The sequence below is a fragment of the Erigeron canadensis genome, chromosome 4, assembly GCF_010389155.1.
Source record: "Erigeron canadensis isolate Cc75 chromosome 4, C_canadensis_v1, whole genome shotgun sequence".
In the NCBI taxonomy this organism is placed as follows: Eukaryota; Viridiplantae; Streptophyta; class Magnoliopsida; order Asterales; family Asteraceae; genus Erigeron; species Erigeron canadensis.
Window position 1 is genome coordinate 32,923,978 of NC_057764.1, and position 21,084 is coordinate 32,945,061.

Consider the following 21,084-nt stretch of genomic DNA (forward strand, 5'->3'; position numbering starts at 1 on the left):
TCTAGTGCTACTCTAATCTATAAACCTCATAATTAATACTCCATTGCCAAGATTTAAACCATGGTCTTTTGTGCAAGACGGGTAATGTCTTTCCAACTATCGTACGTATTAAGTATTTGCATTTCATTTTATCTCTTCCATTTTAAATATCCATATTCAATAATAAATTTATACTTTTGGAGGATACCTTAAATTATTTCACACAACAAAACATTAAAATGTTCAAAACAAATTTAAGGTTACAATGCTTATTTTATTAACTAAAAAGTAAATTATTGCTCCTATATTCCACGCTTTGTGATAACGGACTATAATGGGAAGAATTAAGGGGGAGTCTTAGTTTATTACTATTACTATTACAATTAAAATAAGTATAACATTCTAGCTAAGCTAGTTGCATATATATTTATTCATTTAACTAACAAGCTAGTTGCATGGAGAGTAGTCATTATAAAAAGAGCATTGCAATGCCTATGAATCTCACCATAACTAACATTGCTAAAGTAAAGATCAAGACCAAAAAGAAAGAATGGGAAAACAAGAATGGGGTTTCAAGGAAAACCATGAAGTGCAAGCAGCTGCAGCTATCACCATGAAGAACATTCTTGAAGCCATCATATCCCAAACCGATGACACAATATTGGCTACGAAGCCCTTAATTCATCTCGGACATGGTGACCCGTCGGTTTATCCTTGCTTCCGAACTTCTAACGTAGTTGAAGATGCACTGGTTGAATCCCTTCAATCCACTAAGTTCAATTGTTATGCTCCTAATCTCGGAATCAATCCTGCCAGAAGGTAGCAGTTTCTTATACTCCATCCGTCCCATTATAAGTGCCTTCTTTGAATTTTTAAAATCTTTGTGTTTTTTTGATTTGCACATAATTAATGTTTAGTATATATGTTTAAGAAAAGCCATTAAACTATTTAGGTGTGTGCTTGATGAACAGTTAATGTTAATAATCAACCTTAATTTGTTCAATGATTAACAGGGCGATCGCAGATTATTTGTCTAGAGACATTCCCTACAAGTTAACAACGGATGATATTTTCGTCACTGTTGGAGCAGAACACGCTATTCATGTGTTACTGACAGTTCTAGCTTGCCCGGGTGCAAATATACTGCTTCCCAAACCTAATTATCCAACGTATGAAGCTCGAGCCAGACATAGTCTACTTGAGGTCCGTCACTTTGGTCTCCTCCCGGAGAAAGGTTGGGAAGTTGATCTTGATGTTGTCAAAGAACTCGCGGATGATAAAACCGTAGCTATCGTTCTCATCAACCCGGGAAATCCTTGTGGAAATGTTTACACATTTGAGCACTTGCAAAAGGTACCCAAAATTATACCACAAACTAAATAAGATGTAATTAATGTTGTGCCTTACCAGACTCATGAATTAGGCAAGAGATATATTTGGAGATTAATAATGGGTTGTTTTGTTTGTGATATAAAAGATTGCGGAAACAGCAAGACATCTTGGGATTATGGTGATTGCAGATGAAGTTTATGCGCATCAAGTATTTGGAAACAAACCATTTATCCCCATGGGGGTATTTGGAGATATAGTACCAGTTGTGACACTCGGGACATTATCTAAACGATGGATCGTTCCTGGTTGGCGTTTCGGTTGGATAGCAATAACTGATCCTAATGGAATTCTGTACAAAACTGGGGTTAATCTCAATATTTTTGACCTTTTTTTTAAACCAACTTGTTAATTAGCTAGACATTGTTAATTAGTTTTTCTTGTTTTGCCCAATAAGCGTTCAGATTTTCTTACTTGGTTATACGTATATATCATGTATGTCAGATTGTTGATTCCATAAAGGATTGTCTAGTAATAACCGCAGAACCAGCCACTGTCATTCAGGTATATATATACATATGGGGATGGTAATATAAGGCTGTCGGGTATCTAAGCTTAAGTGTGGAACACTCACATAATAATTTTTTAAACCATAAATATCATGGGGCCCAAGCATTTATTCATTAAACAAGAAATAATAAAAAAAATGGTATGTTTCCATTCCGCTAGCTAGCTTACGAGCCTTTTGGATCACATATATATATATATATATATTCAATTCATGCTCGCCGGCTAGCTAGCTCACTCAGTACTTAACTTGATTATTCTTAAGGCCAGCCTGATCGAATATCTATACAGGGGGCGGTTCTTAGAATCATGGAAAACACTCCAGACTCATTCTTCTCAAAAATCAATAACTTTCTAAAGGACGCAGCCGATATGGTTTATGAGAGGCTTAAGGAGATACCAGTTGTTACATGCCCACACAAACCCGAGGGATCAATGTTTCTCATGGTAAATATTTCTATAACAGTGTCTCAAGATTAAAATCGTTACGTTCACCCTCTAAATTTCTTATTAGTCCACACTTTTGTCATATATACAGTATAGTAGGTTTCTGTTAGATAACTAACCCGTATATATTTCAACGTACTATAACAGCTAATTGAGTTTGTATCTATGTTGTTACAGGTGAAGTTAAACCTATCAGGTTTTGATGATATAGTTGATGATGTAGACTTTTGTATGAAGTTGGCTAAAGAGGATTCCATGATCCTTCTTCCAGGTATATATACAGTACTTAATTAACACTCTGATCATACATTGCAAGCAATTAAAATATATAAAACCACGTTTCGTTCATCAATCTTCAATATGTACTAATTAGCATCATTAATTAATTAATTAATTAGTACGTTCTACTTGTGATGCAATTATATTGCTGTTTTTTTTACCCTAACGAGGTCGGTACCTCATTTATTTTTATTATATTGTTACAGGGGATGCGGTTGGTCTAAAGAATTGGGTAAGAATGAGTTTCGCAGCAGAAAGTAATGTACTTGAAGATGCAATTGGGAGGATCAAGGCATTTTGCTTCAGACATGCAAAGCATGATTAGTATCAATAGTATTATTAGTATATTATACTCGTATTTCCTTATGTTTTGGCTTCAATTCTCTCTTCAATCACTTCCTATTTGCTATGATATATAGTTTAATTAGTTGACAAATAGACGTTGTTTATTACAGTGTGAATTGGATCTGTTTCACACGATATACATATAGTCGATACATAGTTACATACCTTTGGTTCCACTAGTTCCACATCACGTATAGTATCTCCAATCTATTGAACTAATTTGGAGAGTTCAAAGCATTGTCACACCAACTTTTAACTTCTTCACAAAACTTCTTGTTTTTGTGGTTACTATCGCTTATTTATAAAACAAAGAATATTACAGCTGATTTAAAGAAAAAGAAAATTGATGGAGGAGAAAATATGTGTTTCACTAGAAAAGGCAGAAATGAACAAAGATTTGTTTGAAGTTAGAATTTTAGAGTTGGAAATGTGAAACAGTCAATGATCTTATACAATTAAGGTTGTTGATAAAGATTAGTAAAAAGTACATTTTAAGTAAAAAGCGACAAAGTATTAGTACTCTGACTAGAATATGATGAAGAAAGTAATGAAATGAGCAACGTAACGACATAGATCATTACATTTCATTATCATGTATGGTTGGTAGTGCATATAACTTATATAATATCAACATAGTTAAAAATCATATAAGATACAACTGTTTTCAGAACAAACTTTATGAACAAACAAGTTCTATTTTGATGTGTGAAATAAAGTCACAAAGGAAGTGTCAAAAATGGGAGGAAATGTATATATCATATTTAATTTTAGTTAGGACGGGAACGAGCGGAATCCATGGGAAAGAGCCAATGGTGGGCATTGTTAAAGTCGGGTTGAACTAGTGATCCACGTATCTATAGAAAGAGGGGAAGAGAATGTGAAATCACTCGACTGAAAGAGTGTTAATTTAAGAGTACTAATAAGATATGTTTAACGTCAATTTTTTGTTGACCAGTTTGACTCATTTCGGTAGATAGATTTTCAAACTTCTAAAACATGAATTCTTTTTTAACCATTCAGTTATTTCTATATTATTCGTATAAATAAATTTCCGTAAGGAGGTCTTGAAAACAATATATATGAAACAACCTCACTAAGACATTGTCAAGTTAACATCAAAGTAAAAGAAAAACACTAAAATGGACAGATGGTAATTTTTAGACTTATTATCAACTTAATTTTAATCTTGTATATGTCACTTTGCTAAATTTGCTATTATCAGTAGGCTAGGCTTATTATGCATTTTTTTTTCCAATAGGGTTGCTAGTGTATATGTATTTGTCAAACCAGTGTTAAAGTATGTTAGATTGCGTGCTTGCTACTCCCGTTAGTCCCTTACGTTATCAGACAAGTACTTCCTTCTTTGCTATTATCAACCGTTAGGTATGATAACTAAACTCTTTACACTTTTCGACTTTTACTCTCCGGAGGTCCTTATAAAAGCAAAGTCTTTACCTTGGGTAGAGTTGCTTACCTCCTCGTAACCCGTTTAAGGATTGGGTTTGTCGTAGTGTAACACAAAAAACGAAAACACACGCACCCACTTAACTCCTTTCAACCGGCCACCGACCACCCTTCGCCGGCCATCCCCTTCGTAGTCCATCCACTTCCCGGGTATGTCTCATATTTCTTTTTTTTTTTTTAAACCTTATTCGGTGATTTTTATATATCTACTAGTATTATATATATATATATATATCCATATTAATTAGCTTATGGAATTGGTGATGGATGGATCCGCTGGACGGCAAAATTGAAAATAAAAACAAACTCTGTTGGATATTAACAGGCAAGGTAGGTTTTAATGAAAGATGGATGCTTTTTATTGAACCAGAAACAAGCCGTTTAGTTATAGGCATTACATAAGAAACGTGCAAAACAGATAATGTGAAAAAGTAGCTTGCTTTCGTGGCGGCAACATACTCTGCCGCCTAGGTTGAAGCTAACGCGACTGTAGGTTGGTTCTTTGAGGCCCGGCTGACTATTTCTGATCCATTTCCTTCTGCCCAATTACTGACAGAATAGTCTTTATGTTTCCTTGAATACCGAATTCCATAAGATGTTGTAGCACCAGCAATATATCTTAGGATCCTCTTTGCGGCTCCAAAATGTTGTTTACTTGGACAATGCATAAACCTAGATACAATACCAGCTGCATATCTCAAATCGGGACGCGTGTGAGTGAGATATATTCATATATCTAACTTTCTACAAGACGTCTGAACTTCGTTGCGTCTGCCATTCCTGTACCATCATCATGTGTTTATTTCTCACTCACATTTATTGGAGTTCCCACTGTTTTGCAGCCCACCATACTAAACTGATTGAGATTATTATTAGCATATTTCTGCTGAGATAGATAAGTCATAATACCATCTGCTTTTTGTTGGACTTCAAGACCGAGAAAGTAGCTCAATTTCTCTAAGTTTGACAATATAAACTTCTTCACCATAGCCTCCTTAAGCTTAGAAATAAGTTGTACTGACATACCTGTGTAAATAATGTGATCTACGTACAAACTTACTTGCATAATATCTTCAATTCTTTGTCTTTTTCACATATTGTATTGATTCAAAATGGTTCATATAATTTGAAATAGCTGTAAGGCCTCTTTTACTAAGAATCCCTTCCTCGCCTCTTCCTCACTGTCACATCAGCTTTTCTCTCTCCTAAGAACTACCTCTAGCAATAAGACCTCTTCCTAATTTTTTTTTTTAATAATGCTACGGTACGTATGCTTTTGGTCCCACACGAATCCGTTGAATCCCATCCTATCTAGGAAATGAGATGACGAAGACACGCTCGACTAGCATCCTAACACTAACTTCCTCATCGACGGAAGTTTCGAATAGCTCGACGAGCTCTTACTACGACCGGCCTAAGTGAAAAATAATTACAAGCTTACTCTACAGTTAATTATGGAACTATATTGGTAGCAAGTTTATAAAAACTTTGGAAGGAGCATTACCTATATAGTTTTTCAGGGAAATTTATATTATAATGTATTGACCTTTACACACTGTGCTATTGTATGTATTGAAAAAAAAAATCCCATTTAGTGTATCAAAGATTCAAATATTCCTGTTGTATCTGGTTGATGACATGGTAAGAAAACCACTAACATGATGAAGAGGTCATGTGGTACATACAATAGTAAGCATTGAATGTTTAATACATACAACAGGAACTAGGAAGTATATAAGAGTGATACATATGATAGCAAAAGGTGTAAACTTCAAAATATTTCCAAATAGTTTACCCAATTCTATAAGAGGACACCTCTGAAACAGTTTCTCCTATATTATGGTTCCTTTAAATACAACTGGAAAGAAAGTATGCAGTATGCTAACTATTTTTTTGTACCAAATGACTAGATATCCTGTTTAGCGGTTGTGAGCCATGTTGAAACGACTATGCTCTTTGGCATATATGCATCGAGATGAGAAGACCAAGCTGTGTTTGAAAGCTTTAAATAGACAGATACATAGTGGTCAGGTACGTGGTGATTTTGGTCTCTCTTTTTTAAAGGTTTTGCTTATGAACAAACTTTTGGAACAAGGAAAGTTTCATACTTAATCTGAAACAATAGCTTGCAGACCTGCGTGCAGTAGCGGGCTCTTATAATGTTGCAACACTTATACCTGATTTTGAAATCACATGTTGGCAGATATTGATATAGTACTGTAATCATCTTGGACACAGTAATTGCTTGTATAAACTTGTTAGTTTTTTACACAAAGTGTTTTAAGTCGAACCAAACTGACATAACCGATAAAGCTTACCAATTTAGACTGACTCAAGTGACTTCACCCATTCTAACTGACACTCGTCATTTGTCCATCTTTGCAAACTAACTTTCTACAAAGAATTAAAGTTGACTATGCAATACACACAATTGCCACTAAATTAACTTTTTGAAATAAGCCAAATAAGTATTAACATAAATTTGAAAAAGATTACTTCTAATTATTAGTAGTCCAAAAGCAAAAGGTAGGAGGACAAACTTTTCAATGCTTCATGTTTATTAGCAGTTGCTCTAAGGTTTACTTGTCATACAACTTCAACCATAATTTACCAACCAAATCTAATCAAATTTACTTCCATATCTTTAACTTGTTTGTCTATTTTCACTTAGCAACCATCATTGATGAGGGTTGAATTTGAAAATTGTCATAAAGGATATGATAAGTCTTCTGTTGCTTTTTTATAAGTTATTTACTTTTGATGTTATAGTATTCAAATAAATACTTGTATTCCCACACAAAATCAAAATATTTTCTCTTTTATAGACTATGAAATCATAGAAGTTAGTAGTTTACCTGAAGTAACAGTAGGTTATGAAAACATTTTAGATCTCTTCCTTCATCCTCGGGAGAAGATTCCTATTTGCAAATTCTATTGACAGATGCGAAATGTTGATACTAGTAATAGTAACAATCGTTTATACTAGTTGCCTACCTTTTGTTCTTGATTGGAAGTCATGGATGCAGCAAGAAGAAACATGTCAAAATCCTCATCTGTAGAATTGATCCTTTTGGCTGAGTTAATATTCCACCTAAAAGGTCATCGATCTGCATTATCAAGAATAATACCATGAAAACCATCTAGCTTATCAGTAAATTGTATGTATTACCTTTTGTCCTTTTGTTGGGTGTATAAGAAGAAACACCAGTCGATCATTTGTTTCAATTAGCGTTGACCTATTCGGCTATTAAACTGCATGAATTGATTGGTAATATCTCATTTTTAACTGTTTAAAAATAACCTGAATTTACTCCTACCCACACACATTTATACGGGTCAAAATTGCCATTTCTATTAAAACACGGTTTTTTATTTCCTACTTATGGTGTTTAACAATTTCTTGGCAGCCTCATTGTTCAGCAAGAAGCTTTTTTGGAGTAGAGGACTTCCTGGATGATGACAACAGTCGTCCATATACCTACCAGAAAGAAAAGAAATCCAAGAATCCAAACAAACACATATCCTTCAAACAACGTACAATAGCTTACATGGAGCCATTCACCCTAGATGTTTTCATTTCAAAGCGATTCGTTTCAGCCTCTCTTACTCACAGGGTAACAAGCAAGCAAGTTGCAGTTGCTGGTACCAACTCAAAAGACATTAAAGCCGCGCTTAAATCTCGTTCAGATATTCCTGCTTGTATGGCTATCGGAAGGATATTATCTGAACGGGCTAGAGAAGCTGATGTATACACAGCTTCTTATACTCCAAGAGAAAGGGATAAGTTTGAAGGTAAAATTAGAGCAGTAGTTCAATCCCTTATTGATAATGGTATTGATGTCAAAATTTATCTTGATTAAAGTGACCATGTATAATGAGTAATGACTTAACCTAGTAAAGTAAGGGATGTTCTTTTTAAATTTGAAGGATTTTGTTACATAATGTATGGTTATCAGATATTCAGATGTAGTGTTCGCTAATCAACATGATGCCCAATTGGTTTATTATCTGCATTTTTTCTATTCGACAATTTTGTTGAAGTTATAAATTAGCTTAATAATTAAAAAAAAATAGAAACCGATTACTTTGTCCATGTATATGATCTTTTTCTATCAAATCTGTCAGTCGCCGACTCGCCGGTAAGTCGTTCCATTCTCATGCACTCGAAGCTCTAAAGATAAATGTTTCAGCTGGTTTTACTCGTATTATCTTTCTAACACAAAACCCACCATTGCAAACCTGTTTTATTTAGACAGGGACTATCTACATCTACAAGTACTTGTCGTACTTATAAATTGCCTTTTTACTAATAGATTAGTTGTTTTTGTTTAGAATTTAAATATCGAATTTGCACATATGTTATCCAAGAATTATCATGTTGTCAGTAGTTACCACCACCAAATCACCTCCGAATTGGCTACTTGTCGCAGATAGTTAAAAGCTGTCAAAAATTGTCGATTAAAAAAGAAGTATAAACAAGTAAGTTACTATTACATATGTACCATAAAATTTTGGCAATTAAATTTTCAGGAATCCTACTACTCATATTTTTTTTATGAGTAGCGTCGAGTTTTAAGGCTCATAAGTTTAATGAACATGTACTTGTAAAGCAATGATTTAATGAACCCAAAATAAATTAGTAAACGACTCAAAAGAAGCAACATCCAATACCTTAAAAAGTAATATAAAAAAAAAACACTTTTTTTTAAATGGTTAAACACAAAGATTTTTCCCACCCCAATTTATTATCCGAAGTGCTACAATAATATGGTCATTAGTAGAGTTTGAACATAAATTAAATTTAAAATGTTTTTTTTATTATTTTTTCCTTTTCTTTAGTTTATAACAATCAGTTGATTTCTATTGAGCCCGCTTGAAAACCTGGGTGTCAGCTTAATCCAATAGGCCCAATTTAAGTCTACCAATCAAACGCATTGGCCCATACTTATTTCCGCACCAGTGGTTTTGGTTGGGTGCTGCTGAGGAAAGGGTTTATGAGCGTAAAAAGGAAAATCTTCAAAACCATTTGGTTTCTTTGTTTTACTGCCCTGCCTGCCTACCTATATAATCAATACACAGATTTATTGAAAATGTCGAGCTGATTGTTATTATTCTTCTGAAATTTCAAGGAAAAAAAGATTCCCCTATATATATATATTTTTACATTTGATCTGAAGAAATCTTGAGGTAATATTTCATTTGTTATTATTTTCATATATTAGTCCTCAAATAATGGGTTTATGTATATATAATATAATTATATGTATTTGTGTATGTACTGAAAGTTATCATTTTGATGAAGTTGTTCAGTGAATGTTATAATTACATAGTGTATTGCCATAGGTTTAGTTCTGTTGTGTGCTCAAAGAGATGAAAGCTTGCCCCAGATCCATGGTGTTCCTATTTAAATATTCTTAATTTGGGATATTAAGTAACCTTTTTTTTTATAAATGTTTGTTGGGGTTTTTTTTGGCCGTAGGTTAGGTTTAGGAGAAAAGTATTCTGACATAGTTAGAAAGGATTCCGGTGCCCACAACGTGTAGGATGCAACATATTTTCCAAATTGATAGACTCATAGTGCCATATTTTTTGGTGCATCATACACGTTTAAACACCCCGAATCCTTCCTGTCATTTTCTTCGTAAGGATATTTTCAATTTTCCATCTCGATACTTACGCTATATAGACCCGAAATTCCGAAACTTTACTAACAAAATAAGTTTCTGTTTTGGTGTATCCAGTGTTATTGTAGAAAAGCATTTTGTTAGATCACAACTTTAGTATAGTAGCTATGTAAGTAAATTAATGGAAGAATTTTGGTGACTATTTTGTTGTTTGTTATATAGCTATATAAAAGTTTTGTCGTTATCATTATTAGTGATCTGATTTGGCGTGTGGACTTCAGATTCCAAATGTTGGCTTCTCGCCAAGTGCTCGCTAGAGCCCTACTTCTCCGCAATGTTAGACACTCCTCCACTGCTGCCGCTCTAGTTCAAGATTACATTGAAGCCCCACTAACTTACCTTGAAGGTTTCCCAAAACCCGATCCTAAGCATGCAGAGATAATCACAGCAATTCCACGTGCAATTTCTGGAAAAAATATATCTGCTAAGGAACGGAAGGCTGGACGTGTGCCGAGCATTGTTTTTGAGCAAGAGGATGGTCAGCATGGAGGTAATAAGCGACTCATATCCGTTCAGAATAATCAGATCAAGAAACTTGTGAATCATCTTGGTCGTTCCTATTTCATGTCACGCCTTTTTGAACTTGAGGTCCGGCCCGATGTTGATAGTGAGGATATTATTGAGAAAGTTCGTGTATTGCCTCGATTGGTATGTAATTTATAAATCAATCAATATCTCAATTTTGTGGTTCTGGTTAGAAATGCTGAAGTTTCACTAGATTTGACAGGATAGTTGGACGGGTAACTGGTCAAACTGGTTGGTGTTGTCATTTTTATAGTACTGTCTGGGTTTATCCACTGGCACTTTTTGTCCATTTTTATATGTTTAGTAAACAATTAATGTGTTAGTGGTTATCGTAACAAGACAGTATAGTCAAGTTAACTATCTCATTGTATGAATGGAAGCGGTTTAGGAGTTTGCTTGCTATGAAAACTGATTATGGCTACTTTAAACCAATTTGACCGTCTGCCCTTTTAGCTGAAGTTTTTGTCTAGCATTTGAGACAAAACACAAACTCTGTGGATCTCATCATTAGTGATTTGGTTAAATCGTCACCTTTAAGTTTCAAAAATCACGCTCTAACATGCCATCACTCTTATCCCACTTTATTATTCATGATTGTAGTTCTTGAAAGCACTTGCAAGGCTTCTGTTTGCAATAACTTTTGTCCCTATTTTGTCAAATACTTAATTCTAGTGGAATATAAGCTGAAGGATTTGGATATCATTATTTAGTGTGTAATGTAAAGGAACTATGGAGATCCCTTATATCATCATTTCGTATTGTTTTTTAAATTAGATACTAAATTGTAATGTATTGTGTCAGCTTCATCTCCATGCGAGTACAGATGCAGTACTTAATGTTACATTCATAAGAGCTCCCCCTAATGCTATGTTGAAGGTTGATGTCCCACTCGTGTTTATTGGAGATGATGTGTCCCCTGGGTTGAAAAAAGGTAATATTTTCCAACGATGATTATGCATTTGTATCTAGTCATGTTCTTTGTAAGATTGTTATGCGATGTTCTCACCATCTACGGAAGGGGCCACATTTATAAATTGGGAAAATTTAAATGTTGCTTTCCGAGTTTAATATTATATGTATTGCTTTAATCATTCACTTTTATTTTGATCATCCACTATTATTTTTCGTAATACCTTAAAGCTTTTCATTTTTTACATAATTTAAAACCATATTTGGCTAGTTTGGTCAAGCTGCAGCTTTCCGTTGTCACAAGTTTGCATCATGGCCCATCATGTTAATAGACATAACCACAATGTCAGTACTTTGGTTGTTGTCTCAAAACTGAAATTCGCTGTCAAATGTATTTGATGTTTTGAGCAAGTAATGATTTTGGTTATTAAAATGCATGAAATCTGAATCTTTGAAGTTCGAACCTATTGTATTCAATGAGTTGATTTTGTCATGGGTGTCAGTGTCACTATGTGATGTCTGTCAGTTCTGTATTATAGAATTTCTGATGTAGGTATTAGATATAGAGGTCAGATTATTAGGTCACATTGTTTTCACTTCGTTACCCTTTCAATCAATTGCTCCATTTTGCAATTGTGACTTTCATCGATTATGATTAAAGGTCTTGTATGAACTAAATTTTCATCCGACATGCTAAACATATATTTAGTGCGCAACAATCATCAGAAACATCAACAATATATGGCTATGCATATGGTATGATCCGTGTGACAGAGACTTTGACAACTTCAAGCCTTTAACCACAGAAACACATTCAAACAACACACTATCTTCTATGATCCATGTTATTATAGCAATTATCTGACTTATTATTGATTTATTGAATCACATAGTCATTTTCATTATGCACATCTAAACACCTATCCCTATATGTTGTTGGTATTGTCCTGATGCTATAAACCGAAATAATTCAAAGTGTCCAGACCAAGCTACATTGATGCATTGGATTCTGTTAACAGCGATGAGATCTGTTAGAACTATAGTATAGTCAGCTACTTCGGTTTACAACCACCTTTAGTTTTTGTTAATGTAGTAGCTTTCTTTTTCCCAATCTTAATAATGATTGAACTCTAAATTATTTGCAGGATCTTATCTGAACATTATAAAGAGAACTGCAAAGTTCATTTGCCCTGCAGACATAATCCCGCCCTTCATTGAGGTAGATCTAAGTGAGTTGGATGCAGGTCAGAAGTTGGTGATGGGGGATCTCAAAGTTCATCCTGCTCTGAAACTTGCTCGGCCCAAAGATGAACCTGTTTGCAAGGTTGCAGGGGCAAGAGTTTCTGAACAAAAGAAGTCTAAGTAATCACTTTTATATAATAAACAGATTTTTACAAAGCTTAGTTTATTAGCGATGTTAGTTGCCTGGTGCGCAAGCTTTTTGGTGCTTCCAGATTCATGGTCACATTAATCTATGGAGCTTTCTGAAAACTTAAGTAGCATGTATTTTTTGTTATATCATCGATTGTTCTTTTCCTTTCGTATCAGTAAAAAGACTTGAATCCTTATCCTTGGTGGTATTACCAAAATTCCTTGAGACGCAATAAAAAAAAAGTACGACGCTCACCTAAAAAGTTGTCAGTTTTTGGCTGGAGCAGTTAATTGATGGTTTTCGACATACGTTGTGTAGTGATTGCTAATGTTTCCAAAAACAGAGGATGGCAAGTTGTACTTGGGTGCTTTATAGTTAAAAGCTAGTTCCTATTGACAATTAACTTCCATTTGCTGCTTGCTAAGTTTTATATCTATTTTCTGGTCGCTAATAGCACACAGATGAAAAAATCTTTAGAAAGATTAACCACTGTTTTTGTTTAAGTCAGTACAAGCTCAACAATCCCGAGCTTTAAAAGTTACATTCTACATGTATTTTTTGTAGTGACTTAGTTGGGCGTTGCTCGTTTATATCAAAAGTGGTTCAGTGTAGATTCTATTCTGTACTTAACTGGTCAAATCGATTTTAAAAAAGTCAAATGAGTATAGGCTTCTCTTAGACATAAATTGGATGTAGTAAATTGTTATTTACACCTTCACTAGCAAAGTACATATGTTTTTGAAGGTTATGTTTAAGCAAAATCTCATGTCTTGAAAGGTGTTATTTGAGCTACTTTCATATCATTAATCCTAAACCAAGTTTTGTTCAAATGAAGTATCGAACATAAGTTGCAATTTCCTCTTCAAGGTTATATGTATTTTATTTTGAATATAATCACCTTTAAATTTTTACATTTTTATACTAAGCTTTCTCACAAAATCATATCTAGATCACCAAAGTTTTATAATCTTTGTGTTTTGTGTCAGTTAACCAACGAAAAAGACCAAACAAAAGATTTGTGTTTAAATTATAAAGCCACAAAAATAAGTTTAACAAAAATAATTTTAGAGAAAAACTGAAAAAAACTGAAAAACAAAATGTCAAACATTAAAAGTGACAACATTATGAGATGTAAAATCATAATACAGAAACAAAACTACTTTACGCCTTTATTAATTTGTTTTGCTTATGCATCAATCTTTTCTTTATCTAACACTTTTAGTTTGCAAACTATTATTATTGATTTAATTGCCAATGTCAATTATTGAATTTCTTGGACCATTTTTAACAGTATTTTCTTTCTTTTTTTTCCATCAACTTCATCATTTCAACACCTATAAACCGATATGCTCCTTTCAACCTCATTTTTACACTTTTTTTTTGAAAGGTATTTTTACACTTCTTCTTCCCTTATTTTTTATTTTTTTCAATTAAACACAATAATTTGAGAAAAGACATACGTATTTATAAAAATAAAAAAAAGTAAATTAATAACAATGTTACTTTAACAAGAAAATTATTCATCGTCTTCTACTAAAGGTTGCAACAAACGCATCACCATATTCTGACTGTATCTTTTTCTCGTGTCTTTTTTAGCCTTATTTTATTCTCCTTTATCCAAACTTTCAAAAATTGACATTTAGAGAAACCGGAACGTTTGAAACACGTATTTTTTTTTAATGTCTTAATCTTCAAGGCTTATTGTTGAATTTTTACCGTTTGCATAAGTTGATCACCGGGTTCATTGCACAAATATCGAGATGAAGTTGCATCTAATAAACTTGCATTCTTTCGATTAACCTACCTAGTGGTTAACGAATCAACTCATCTCGGAATAATACTTCCATACGCGGATTTGCGGTCGGGTTAACTTTGTGGCATCGTCTTTACTGTGGCATTTGGGTCCTTGGTGTCCTAATATGACTGGCCCATGAAACCATATAGTCGTATTAAAACTTCGACAAATCTTAGATTAACAACTATCATCATATCCTAATTATAGTCTAGTCATACTTTATTAAATATTAAATTAGTTAATAAAGATCTCAATATCTCATTGAGTGAAATTATTCTCTTTACTTCAGAAAACAATCTTTATTTTCCGCAGTCTCTCTCTCTCTCTCTCATACACACAAAAAATTATAGATAAATTATTATAGATAGATACAAATTATACAAAGAAATCATAAAAACACACCAATCCATACATACATCCCCCTTTAGTTTCACACACACAGAGAGAGTTTGAGTTGGGTCGGGTTACATGTTCTCTTTCTCTCAGCACTCAATTAATCAATCAAATCTCACGTCTTTTTCATCAAATTCGCCACCTTCTTTTAGGGCTTTTTATTCAAATAAATTTAAATCCCTAAAATCTCTTTAATTATTTAGTATACTATTATAATACCTGAATTCCAGATCCCCTAATCCCAAATCAAAACTCCAATTTTTCGATTTCTGTCTAGGGTGTGGTTTTTGTGTAATTAGGTGCTCAATTATTATAATAATTAAAAGATAATAATGGAGAAATATGAACTGGTGAAAGATATAGGATCTGGTAATTTTGGTGTTGCTAGATTGATGAGAAACAAAGTGACTAAAGAACTTGTTGCTATGAAATATATTGAAAGAGGCCATAAGGTTTTTTCTGCTTTTCTTCTTCTTCTTATTATTGTTATATATTCCTGTATCTATATATGCATATGTAAAGTTTTGATCTTGTCCCCTGGCGATGCTAGCCCAGTAGCCGGGGGACATGTAACATAAAAGTGGAGCTCAGGATTATAAATCCGGGTCGGGTGGAGACCGATAATGGATCGGTTATCCATATGTATAGACTTTGATCTAGTATTGGTGATCCTTTTTTTTCATATATAAATATATCGAATAGTTAGTGAGATATTGGTTGGATTGTAATTAGGGTGTTTGTTTATGGATGTAGATTGATGAGAATGTTGCTAGGGAGATCATAAATCACAGATCACTTCGGCATCCGAATATTATTAGATTTCGAGAGGTAAGTAGTGCTTTAAGAAAATTAAGATTGTTGTGGTTTATTCTGACAAATATGTGGCTTCGATTTTGGGCTAAAGTTTGTGGGGTTTTAATAGGTGGTGCTTACTCCTACCCATCTTGCTATTGTGATGGAGTATGCTGCAGGTGGGGAGCTTTTCGAGAGGATTTGTAATGCCGGAAGGTTTAGTGAAGACGAGGTTTGGAAAATTTTCGAGTGGAAATGGATTTGCTTTGTTTGGGATTAGTTTTGTTAAATTTTAGCAGTACCTGTTTTGTGATTCAAGGGTTGATGTTTCAGGCTAGATACTTCTTTCAGCAGCTTATATCAGGAGTTCACTACTGCCATTTCATGGTAAAGCATAATGATTGTTTGTGCATATGATATGTGTGTAGGTGTGACTTGCTATGACGTGGTTGAGGTTCATTACGTGTTATGAATGTTGTGCAGAAAATTTGCCATCGAGATTTGAAGCTCGAGAACACTCTTTTAGATGGCAGCCCTGCACCACGGCTGAAAATTTGTGATTTTGGGTACTCAAAGGTGTGTTCCTCGTCTAACCATGGTTGGTTTAAGTTTGTTAATAAAGTTTAGATGCTAATTCTATTAGTAATTATGCAGTCATCTTTGTTACACTCGAGACCTAAATCCACTGTTGGCACTCCTGCATATATTGCTCCTGAGGTTCTCTCTCGTAGAGAATATGATGGCAAGGTATAACATTTTCACCTCTATTATTCTGATTTCTTTGGTATGTTGCAACTATGATGTTGATTTGGGATGACATGTTGTGCTATTATCGTTGATCGATTACTTGTTTTCTTTTCTTTTTCTTTAAATTTTTAAGTAGAATTTTGAATTCCATATTTTTTGGGGTTCGTGAATTTTGCTTTTTGGTTTTTAGACGGCGGATGTTTGGTCTTGCGGAGTTACACTCTATGTGATGCTGGTGGGAGCATACCCTTTTGAAGACCAAGAAGATCCCAAGAATTTTAGGAAGACTATTCAAGTTAGTGGCCTTTTACTTTCTTACTTGTAACATTTCTTTTGACTAATCAACATTGGTTTTAACCTTTGGCTTCCCTTGTTTTCTAGCGAATAATGGCTGTCCAATACAAAATCCCGGACTATGTTCATATATCTCAGGATTGTAAACATCTTCTTTCTCGGATATTTGTTCCCAATGCAACCAGGGTACGTATGCTTTCAGTTTTCATATCTGGATAAGAAAAAAAAAAGACGTTGACTTTGTAGTTGCCACCTAGTCATCTTGTATCATCTTGTTATTGTTGATCAAATTTGCATATGGGTGGTTTGGATTTACATTTTAAAATTTATTAAAAGACTGTTATGACATTTACATTAATCTGTTTATCAAATCATCTAATGGCTAAATAACCTAGCAGCCATGAAACTGATTATCTAAATGAAAATTATAGTTACAGAAGTATCCCTTCTAATTACCTGTTTGAGAGGCTTTTACTCCCATCTTACAAGTGTGTCTCCTTTTTCACTATGATACATCATTTTGGCCATTGTATTTATTATTATATATATTATACTACAAAAGCACATCAAAACAATATTTGAATGTGATTCTAGTTATGTGAATTTACATAGTTACTTTTGAAACCAGCATGCAAACACCTTTATACTTGAGATATAGCTATTATGATATCAACACTTGTTTTTGCTTCAGAGAATCACCTTAAAGGAAATTAAGAGCCATCCATGGTTTCTGAAGAACTTGCCTCGGGAACTAACCGAAGCAGCACAAGCTGCATATTACAGGAAGGAAAACCCTACATTTTCCCCACAAAGTGTAGAGGAAATCATGAAGATTGTGGAGGAAGCAAGGACACCTCCACCTGTTCAGCGTTCAGTCAGTGGATATGGTTGGGGAGATGACGATGAGGACGAAGAGGATGATAAAGACGAGGGAGAAGCGGGAGAGGAAGGGGAAGAGGATGAGTATGATAAGAGAGTGAAAGAAGCTCATGAAAGTGGAGAAATTGGTCCTGTCTGAAACCCTCTTATTTAGCCTTTGGAAAATTGTGTAAAAATGGAGGATAAATTTGTAAATTTGTGTGGTATTATGTCAAATAGGTGTGCTTGGTGTGTGAGAACATTAGGTTTGTGATACAATTATGGTTCCATTTTCATGTTCAGAAATTGGGTTCTTTTTGGTAAAAATGATAATTAAATTTGGTTTCTTTTTGGGTTGTACTTTTTCTTTTTTATGTTTATAAGTTGGGTTTGTATCCAATTATATTTGCAATTGTTTGTTACAAGCCGTGGAGCCAGACTACGATTCGCGATTTGTGGCGGAAATGATTTTGGTTTTTAATAACCAAAGCTAAAAAACAATTTCTTCGGTGCCTGTTGGTTTATGGTTTTGTACTAAAAACTAGAATGGCAAGGGGCAAAGGTGTAGAACCAAACCAGTGGCAAATTGACAAGTTTTCATCCAATAAGAGATTGCCACGACTTGTCAATATGTAGCCAATTTTTGTCAATTGCTTGCCAAAATGAGTGGTGTAGTGTCATTTCTTGCCAATATTTGGCACAAAAAAAAAAAAAAAAAAAAAAAAAAACCAGAAACAAAAAAGGAAAAAAACAAATCAAGTAAAAACAAAAATAAGGGCATCTTCTACACTTACCAATGCTTGCCACAATCGGCCAATACTAGCTGATCCAACTTGCCAAAAAGAGCCAATATAATTTGTCAATGCATGTGCTATAGGAAGCCAAAGAGTCAAAACAAGCCAATAAAACTTACCGATCAAATAAGCCGATTACACCTTGCCCTTAATCCATGTTAACAGGCTTAATACACGAGATAGTGAATGTTATTATGTTTATAAATCATTTTGCTCTCTAGTAAATCCTTTAATATAAAGAATTATTGCTGATAGATTCCTCTAATAGAGAGAAATTGCGTACAAATTGGATGTTCCTTTGAAAAGAAATCAGGGATCGAAAAATTGGCAAGGAATAATGATTTTGATAAAGTGTTTCACCTGCAACTTTGCAAAGTATCTTTGTGAGTTGTGACTTGTGAGCATATGCCATGTAAGCTATGAATGGTTGAGGGGCCAAGTGAAGTGTAAAGGTAAACTTAAATTAACTCCATTTGTTCAATAGCTAGCGTCGAAGTAAAAAAAATATGTTCCTTACAACAGATAAGTAATAAAAGTTGCATTGCAACATTTTTTAAAGGAGAAACTATTTTACTCTTACTTTACTCGAACAATGTTAGGTTGACAAACACTTACAAACAGTTGAACCTTGATTGGAACCCCAATCTACAAGTAAGTACATCTTATGAACCTTTTTATACATGTACAATTGACACACCAGTCATCTAGAGTTATAACACTTATATTTTTTAAAGAAAGCAAAGTTTGTATTAATTTTCTCAATTGTCAAACGATACTCAACACAACACAAGTCCCGTGTTGGTCTGGCCACGGGAGGGCCCAACATTGTATTCTAGTTCTAATGAAGACCTGGAAACGATAATAACTAGTCAGTTTTCAAATTCTAACAACCTGCTTTATATAAAGTTCTTGATAACTAATTATAGAACTGTCATTTAACTCAATATTCAAATTAGCATTTGCGAGTTATAATAGTCGTAGACTACTTGTGCATTTCTTCACCTATTTTCATTTTAACGATAAATTTGGGCTAAACGATATGTCTTTTTATATACCCAACTTCAAATGAACTCATTTTGGGAAAAATACAAGGTCTCAAATTTCCGAATAATAATCCATGTATTGATGCTTGGTATCTCTCCATGTGTTGGGTTAAGGCGAAGACTTTACTTAATGATTAAATAACTACTCGTAATACATGTCATAAATCAAAAATATCAATTCAAACTTTCAAACACTATTAGATATTTTAGGAAACAAATACATACGGAGTATTATATATTATCATATCATACGAAAAATTTAAACCAATGAATGTGGTACATGCGATGATTTGGTAACACTTGAACATCATGTTCTATCGCTTTCACTCTCCCCTTCCTACACTTGTGTTTCTGTCGGCATATAATATACTTCAGAGACATTGTTTTCAATTTTTCATCGTACGTCATGTAAAACGAACAAACTAGCTATTGTTGCTGCTCTCCATCTTTCTTCCTTTTTTTTTTTTTGTGATGGCGGAGTTGGAGAGATTGTGGTCATAACTCGTAAGTCACAATAAACGAGCATAAAGTTGTGTTTATGTTCATTTGTAGTTAAATACGGATAGTTACTTAGAGTATATGTAATGGTTCACACCACGTCACCACCACACCAGATGGTGTGACACATCAGCACAACATCAACATCACATAATACCACCCCGCAACAACACCACACCCGTAATAATAACCGTACCACACCATATTAAAACAAATAAAAAAAATGAAAAAGAGAGAAAAGAACACACTACCCAATTTAATCTCAACATGAACTCATCCACTTTATAACCTCCCACCAAATTCACTTTGAAGTTGTAGTGATACCACATCATGTGGTCAAGGTTATAGCTTCCACCTCGTCCACACCATATCTCAGTACAAATGCTCTTATAGGTGAAAAAAATAGGAGACATGATTTCATACGTGTTTTTGTTCTTTAGCATTCCATAATGATGGATTCCACCATGGGCAAACGCATTATAAACTAGGTATGATTGCTAGGTATGATTGATGCAGGTGGATAAAGGTCGAACTATTCAGAAGATTATTTTAGTGTCACATCGTTTCATTAATGTTTGGTTGTTTTGATTGCAAAACGCTGAATATCATTTCTTTTCATTTTTAATAACCAAACGACTAAATAAAATGAACTGAAAGTAGGAAATGTCGTGCACGAACTTTAATTGTCTCACTAAGAACGTACAACAAAAAAACGAGGATGTGGTATTGTCGAGTGTTCTATGTCAAACCGTTACATAGATTTGGTTCCACAAAGAACCTACATACCCCATGTTCTTAGTACCAACAATTCCCTAGTCAGATTGCACTAGTAATATGTTATACTCCTCCGCCTACGAAAAAATAGTCAAAGTGGGTAAAAAGTTTAAAATAATAAAGAAAGACCTTCTATATGTAATTATATACTATCTTACTACTTATGTCTACTAAATAAAACTTTTTATAAGCATCA

The 21,084-nt window shown here is 34.0% G+C and overlaps 4 protein-coding genes across 4 annotated transcripts; all 4 read left to right on the forward strand.

Moving 5' to 3' along the window:
- Window positions 1-529: 529 nt before the first annotated feature.
- LOC122598211 (probable aminotransferase TAT2) lies at window positions 530-2,926 on the forward strand. The gene is made up of 7 exons (XM_043770813.1): window positions 530-798; window positions 993-1,332; window positions 1,457-1,675; window positions 1,813-1,872; window positions 2,167-2,322; window positions 2,500-2,593; window positions 2,808-2,926. The coding sequence occupies exons 1-7, from the start codon at window positions 530-532 to the stop codon at window positions 2,924-2,926; spliced, it is 1,257 nt and encodes a 418-aa protein (XP_043626748.1).
- A 1,500-nt stretch (window positions 2,927-4,426) lies between these two features.
- On the forward strand, window positions 4,427-8,414 carry LOC122596716 (50S ribosomal protein L18-like). The gene is made up of 3 exons (XM_043769340.1): window positions 4,427-4,560; window positions 6,321-6,441; window positions 7,818-8,414. Exons 2-3 carry the CDS (start codon window positions 6,346-6,348, stop codon window positions 8,268-8,270), a joined length of 549 nt encoding a protein of 182 aa, XP_043625275.1. The 5' UTR covers window positions 4,427-4,560; window positions 6,321-6,345; the 3' UTR covers window positions 8,271-8,414.
- A 980-nt stretch (window positions 8,415-9,394) lies between these two features.
- On the forward strand, window positions 9,395-13,096 carry LOC122596259 (50S ribosomal protein L25). Its single transcript, XM_043768810.1, has 4 exons — window positions 9,395-9,597; window positions 10,316-10,742; window positions 11,421-11,550; window positions 12,674-13,096. The coding sequence occupies exons 2-4, from the start codon at window positions 10,323-10,325 to the stop codon at window positions 12,892-12,894; spliced, it is 771 nt and encodes a 256-aa protein (XP_043624745.1). The 5' UTR covers window positions 9,395-9,597; window positions 10,316-10,322; the 3' UTR covers window positions 12,895-13,096.
- Window positions 13,097-15,080: 1,984 nt separating this feature from the next.
- On the forward strand, window positions 15,081-18,126 carry LOC122595052 (serine/threonine-protein kinase SRK2A-like). Its single transcript, XM_043767335.1, has 9 exons — window positions 15,081-15,540; window positions 15,842-15,916; window positions 16,011-16,112; window positions 16,214-16,267; window positions 16,364-16,456; window positions 16,535-16,627; window positions 16,818-16,922; window positions 17,009-17,107; window positions 17,613-18,126. The coding sequence occupies exons 1-9, from the start codon at window positions 15,421-15,423 to the stop codon at window positions 17,937-17,939; spliced, it is 1,068 nt and encodes a 355-aa protein (XP_043623270.1). The 5' UTR covers window positions 15,081-15,420; the 3' UTR covers window positions 17,940-18,126.
- The last annotated feature ends 2,958 nt before the right edge of the window (window positions 18,127-21,084 follow it).

What these genes read in the sequence shown, in the direction of transcription:
- LOC122596716 (XM_043769340.1), top strand. Translation starts at nt 6,346, where the DNA reads ATGTTGAAACGACTATGCTCTTTGGCATATATGCATCGAGATGAGAAG. An exon ending in GACAGATACATAGTGGTCAG is followed by an intron (nt 6,442 to 7,817) that starts GTACGTGGTGAT and finishes ATTTCTTGGCAG; the next exon opens with CCTCATTGTTCAGCAAGAAG.
- LOC122595052 (XM_043767335.1), top strand. Translation starts at nt 15,421, where the DNA reads ATGGAGAAATATGAACTGGTGAAAGATATAGGATCTGGTAATTTTGGT. An exon ending in ATATTGAAAGAGGCCATAAG is followed by an intron (nt 15,541 to 15,841) that starts GTTTTTTCTGCT and finishes TTATGGATGTAG; the next exon opens with ATTGATGAGAATGTTGCTAG. An exon ending in GAAGGTTTAGTGAAGACGAG is followed by an intron (nt 16,113 to 16,213) that starts GTTTGGAAAATT and finishes TTGATGTTTCAG; the next exon opens with GCTAGATACTTCTTTCAGCA.
- LOC122596259 (XM_043768810.1), top strand. Translation starts at nt 10,323, where the DNA reads ATGTTGGCTTCTCGCCAAGTGCTCGCTAGAGCCCTACTTCTCCGCAAT. An exon ending in TTCGTGTATTGCCTCGATTG is followed by an intron (nt 10,743 to 11,420) that starts GTATGTAATTTA and finishes GTATTGTGTCAG; the next exon opens with CTTCATCTCCATGCGAGTAC. An exon ending in GTCCCCTGGGTTGAAAAAAG is followed by an intron (nt 11,551 to 12,673) that starts GTAATATTTTCC and finishes AATTATTTGCAG; the next exon opens with GATCTTATCTGAACATTATA.
- LOC122598211 (XM_043770813.1), top strand. Translation starts at nt 530, where the DNA reads ATGGGAAAACAAGAATGGGGTTTCAAGGAAAACCATGAAGTGCAAGCA. An exon ending in CATTTGAGCACTTGCAAAAG is followed by an intron (nt 1,333 to 1,456) that starts GTACCCAAAATT and finishes GTGATATAAAAG; the next exon opens with ATTGCGGAAACAGCAAGACA. An exon ending in TTCCATGATCCTTCTTCCAG is followed by an intron (nt 2,594 to 2,807) that starts GTATATATACAG and finishes ATATTGTTACAG; the next exon opens with GGGATGCGGTTGGTCTAAAG.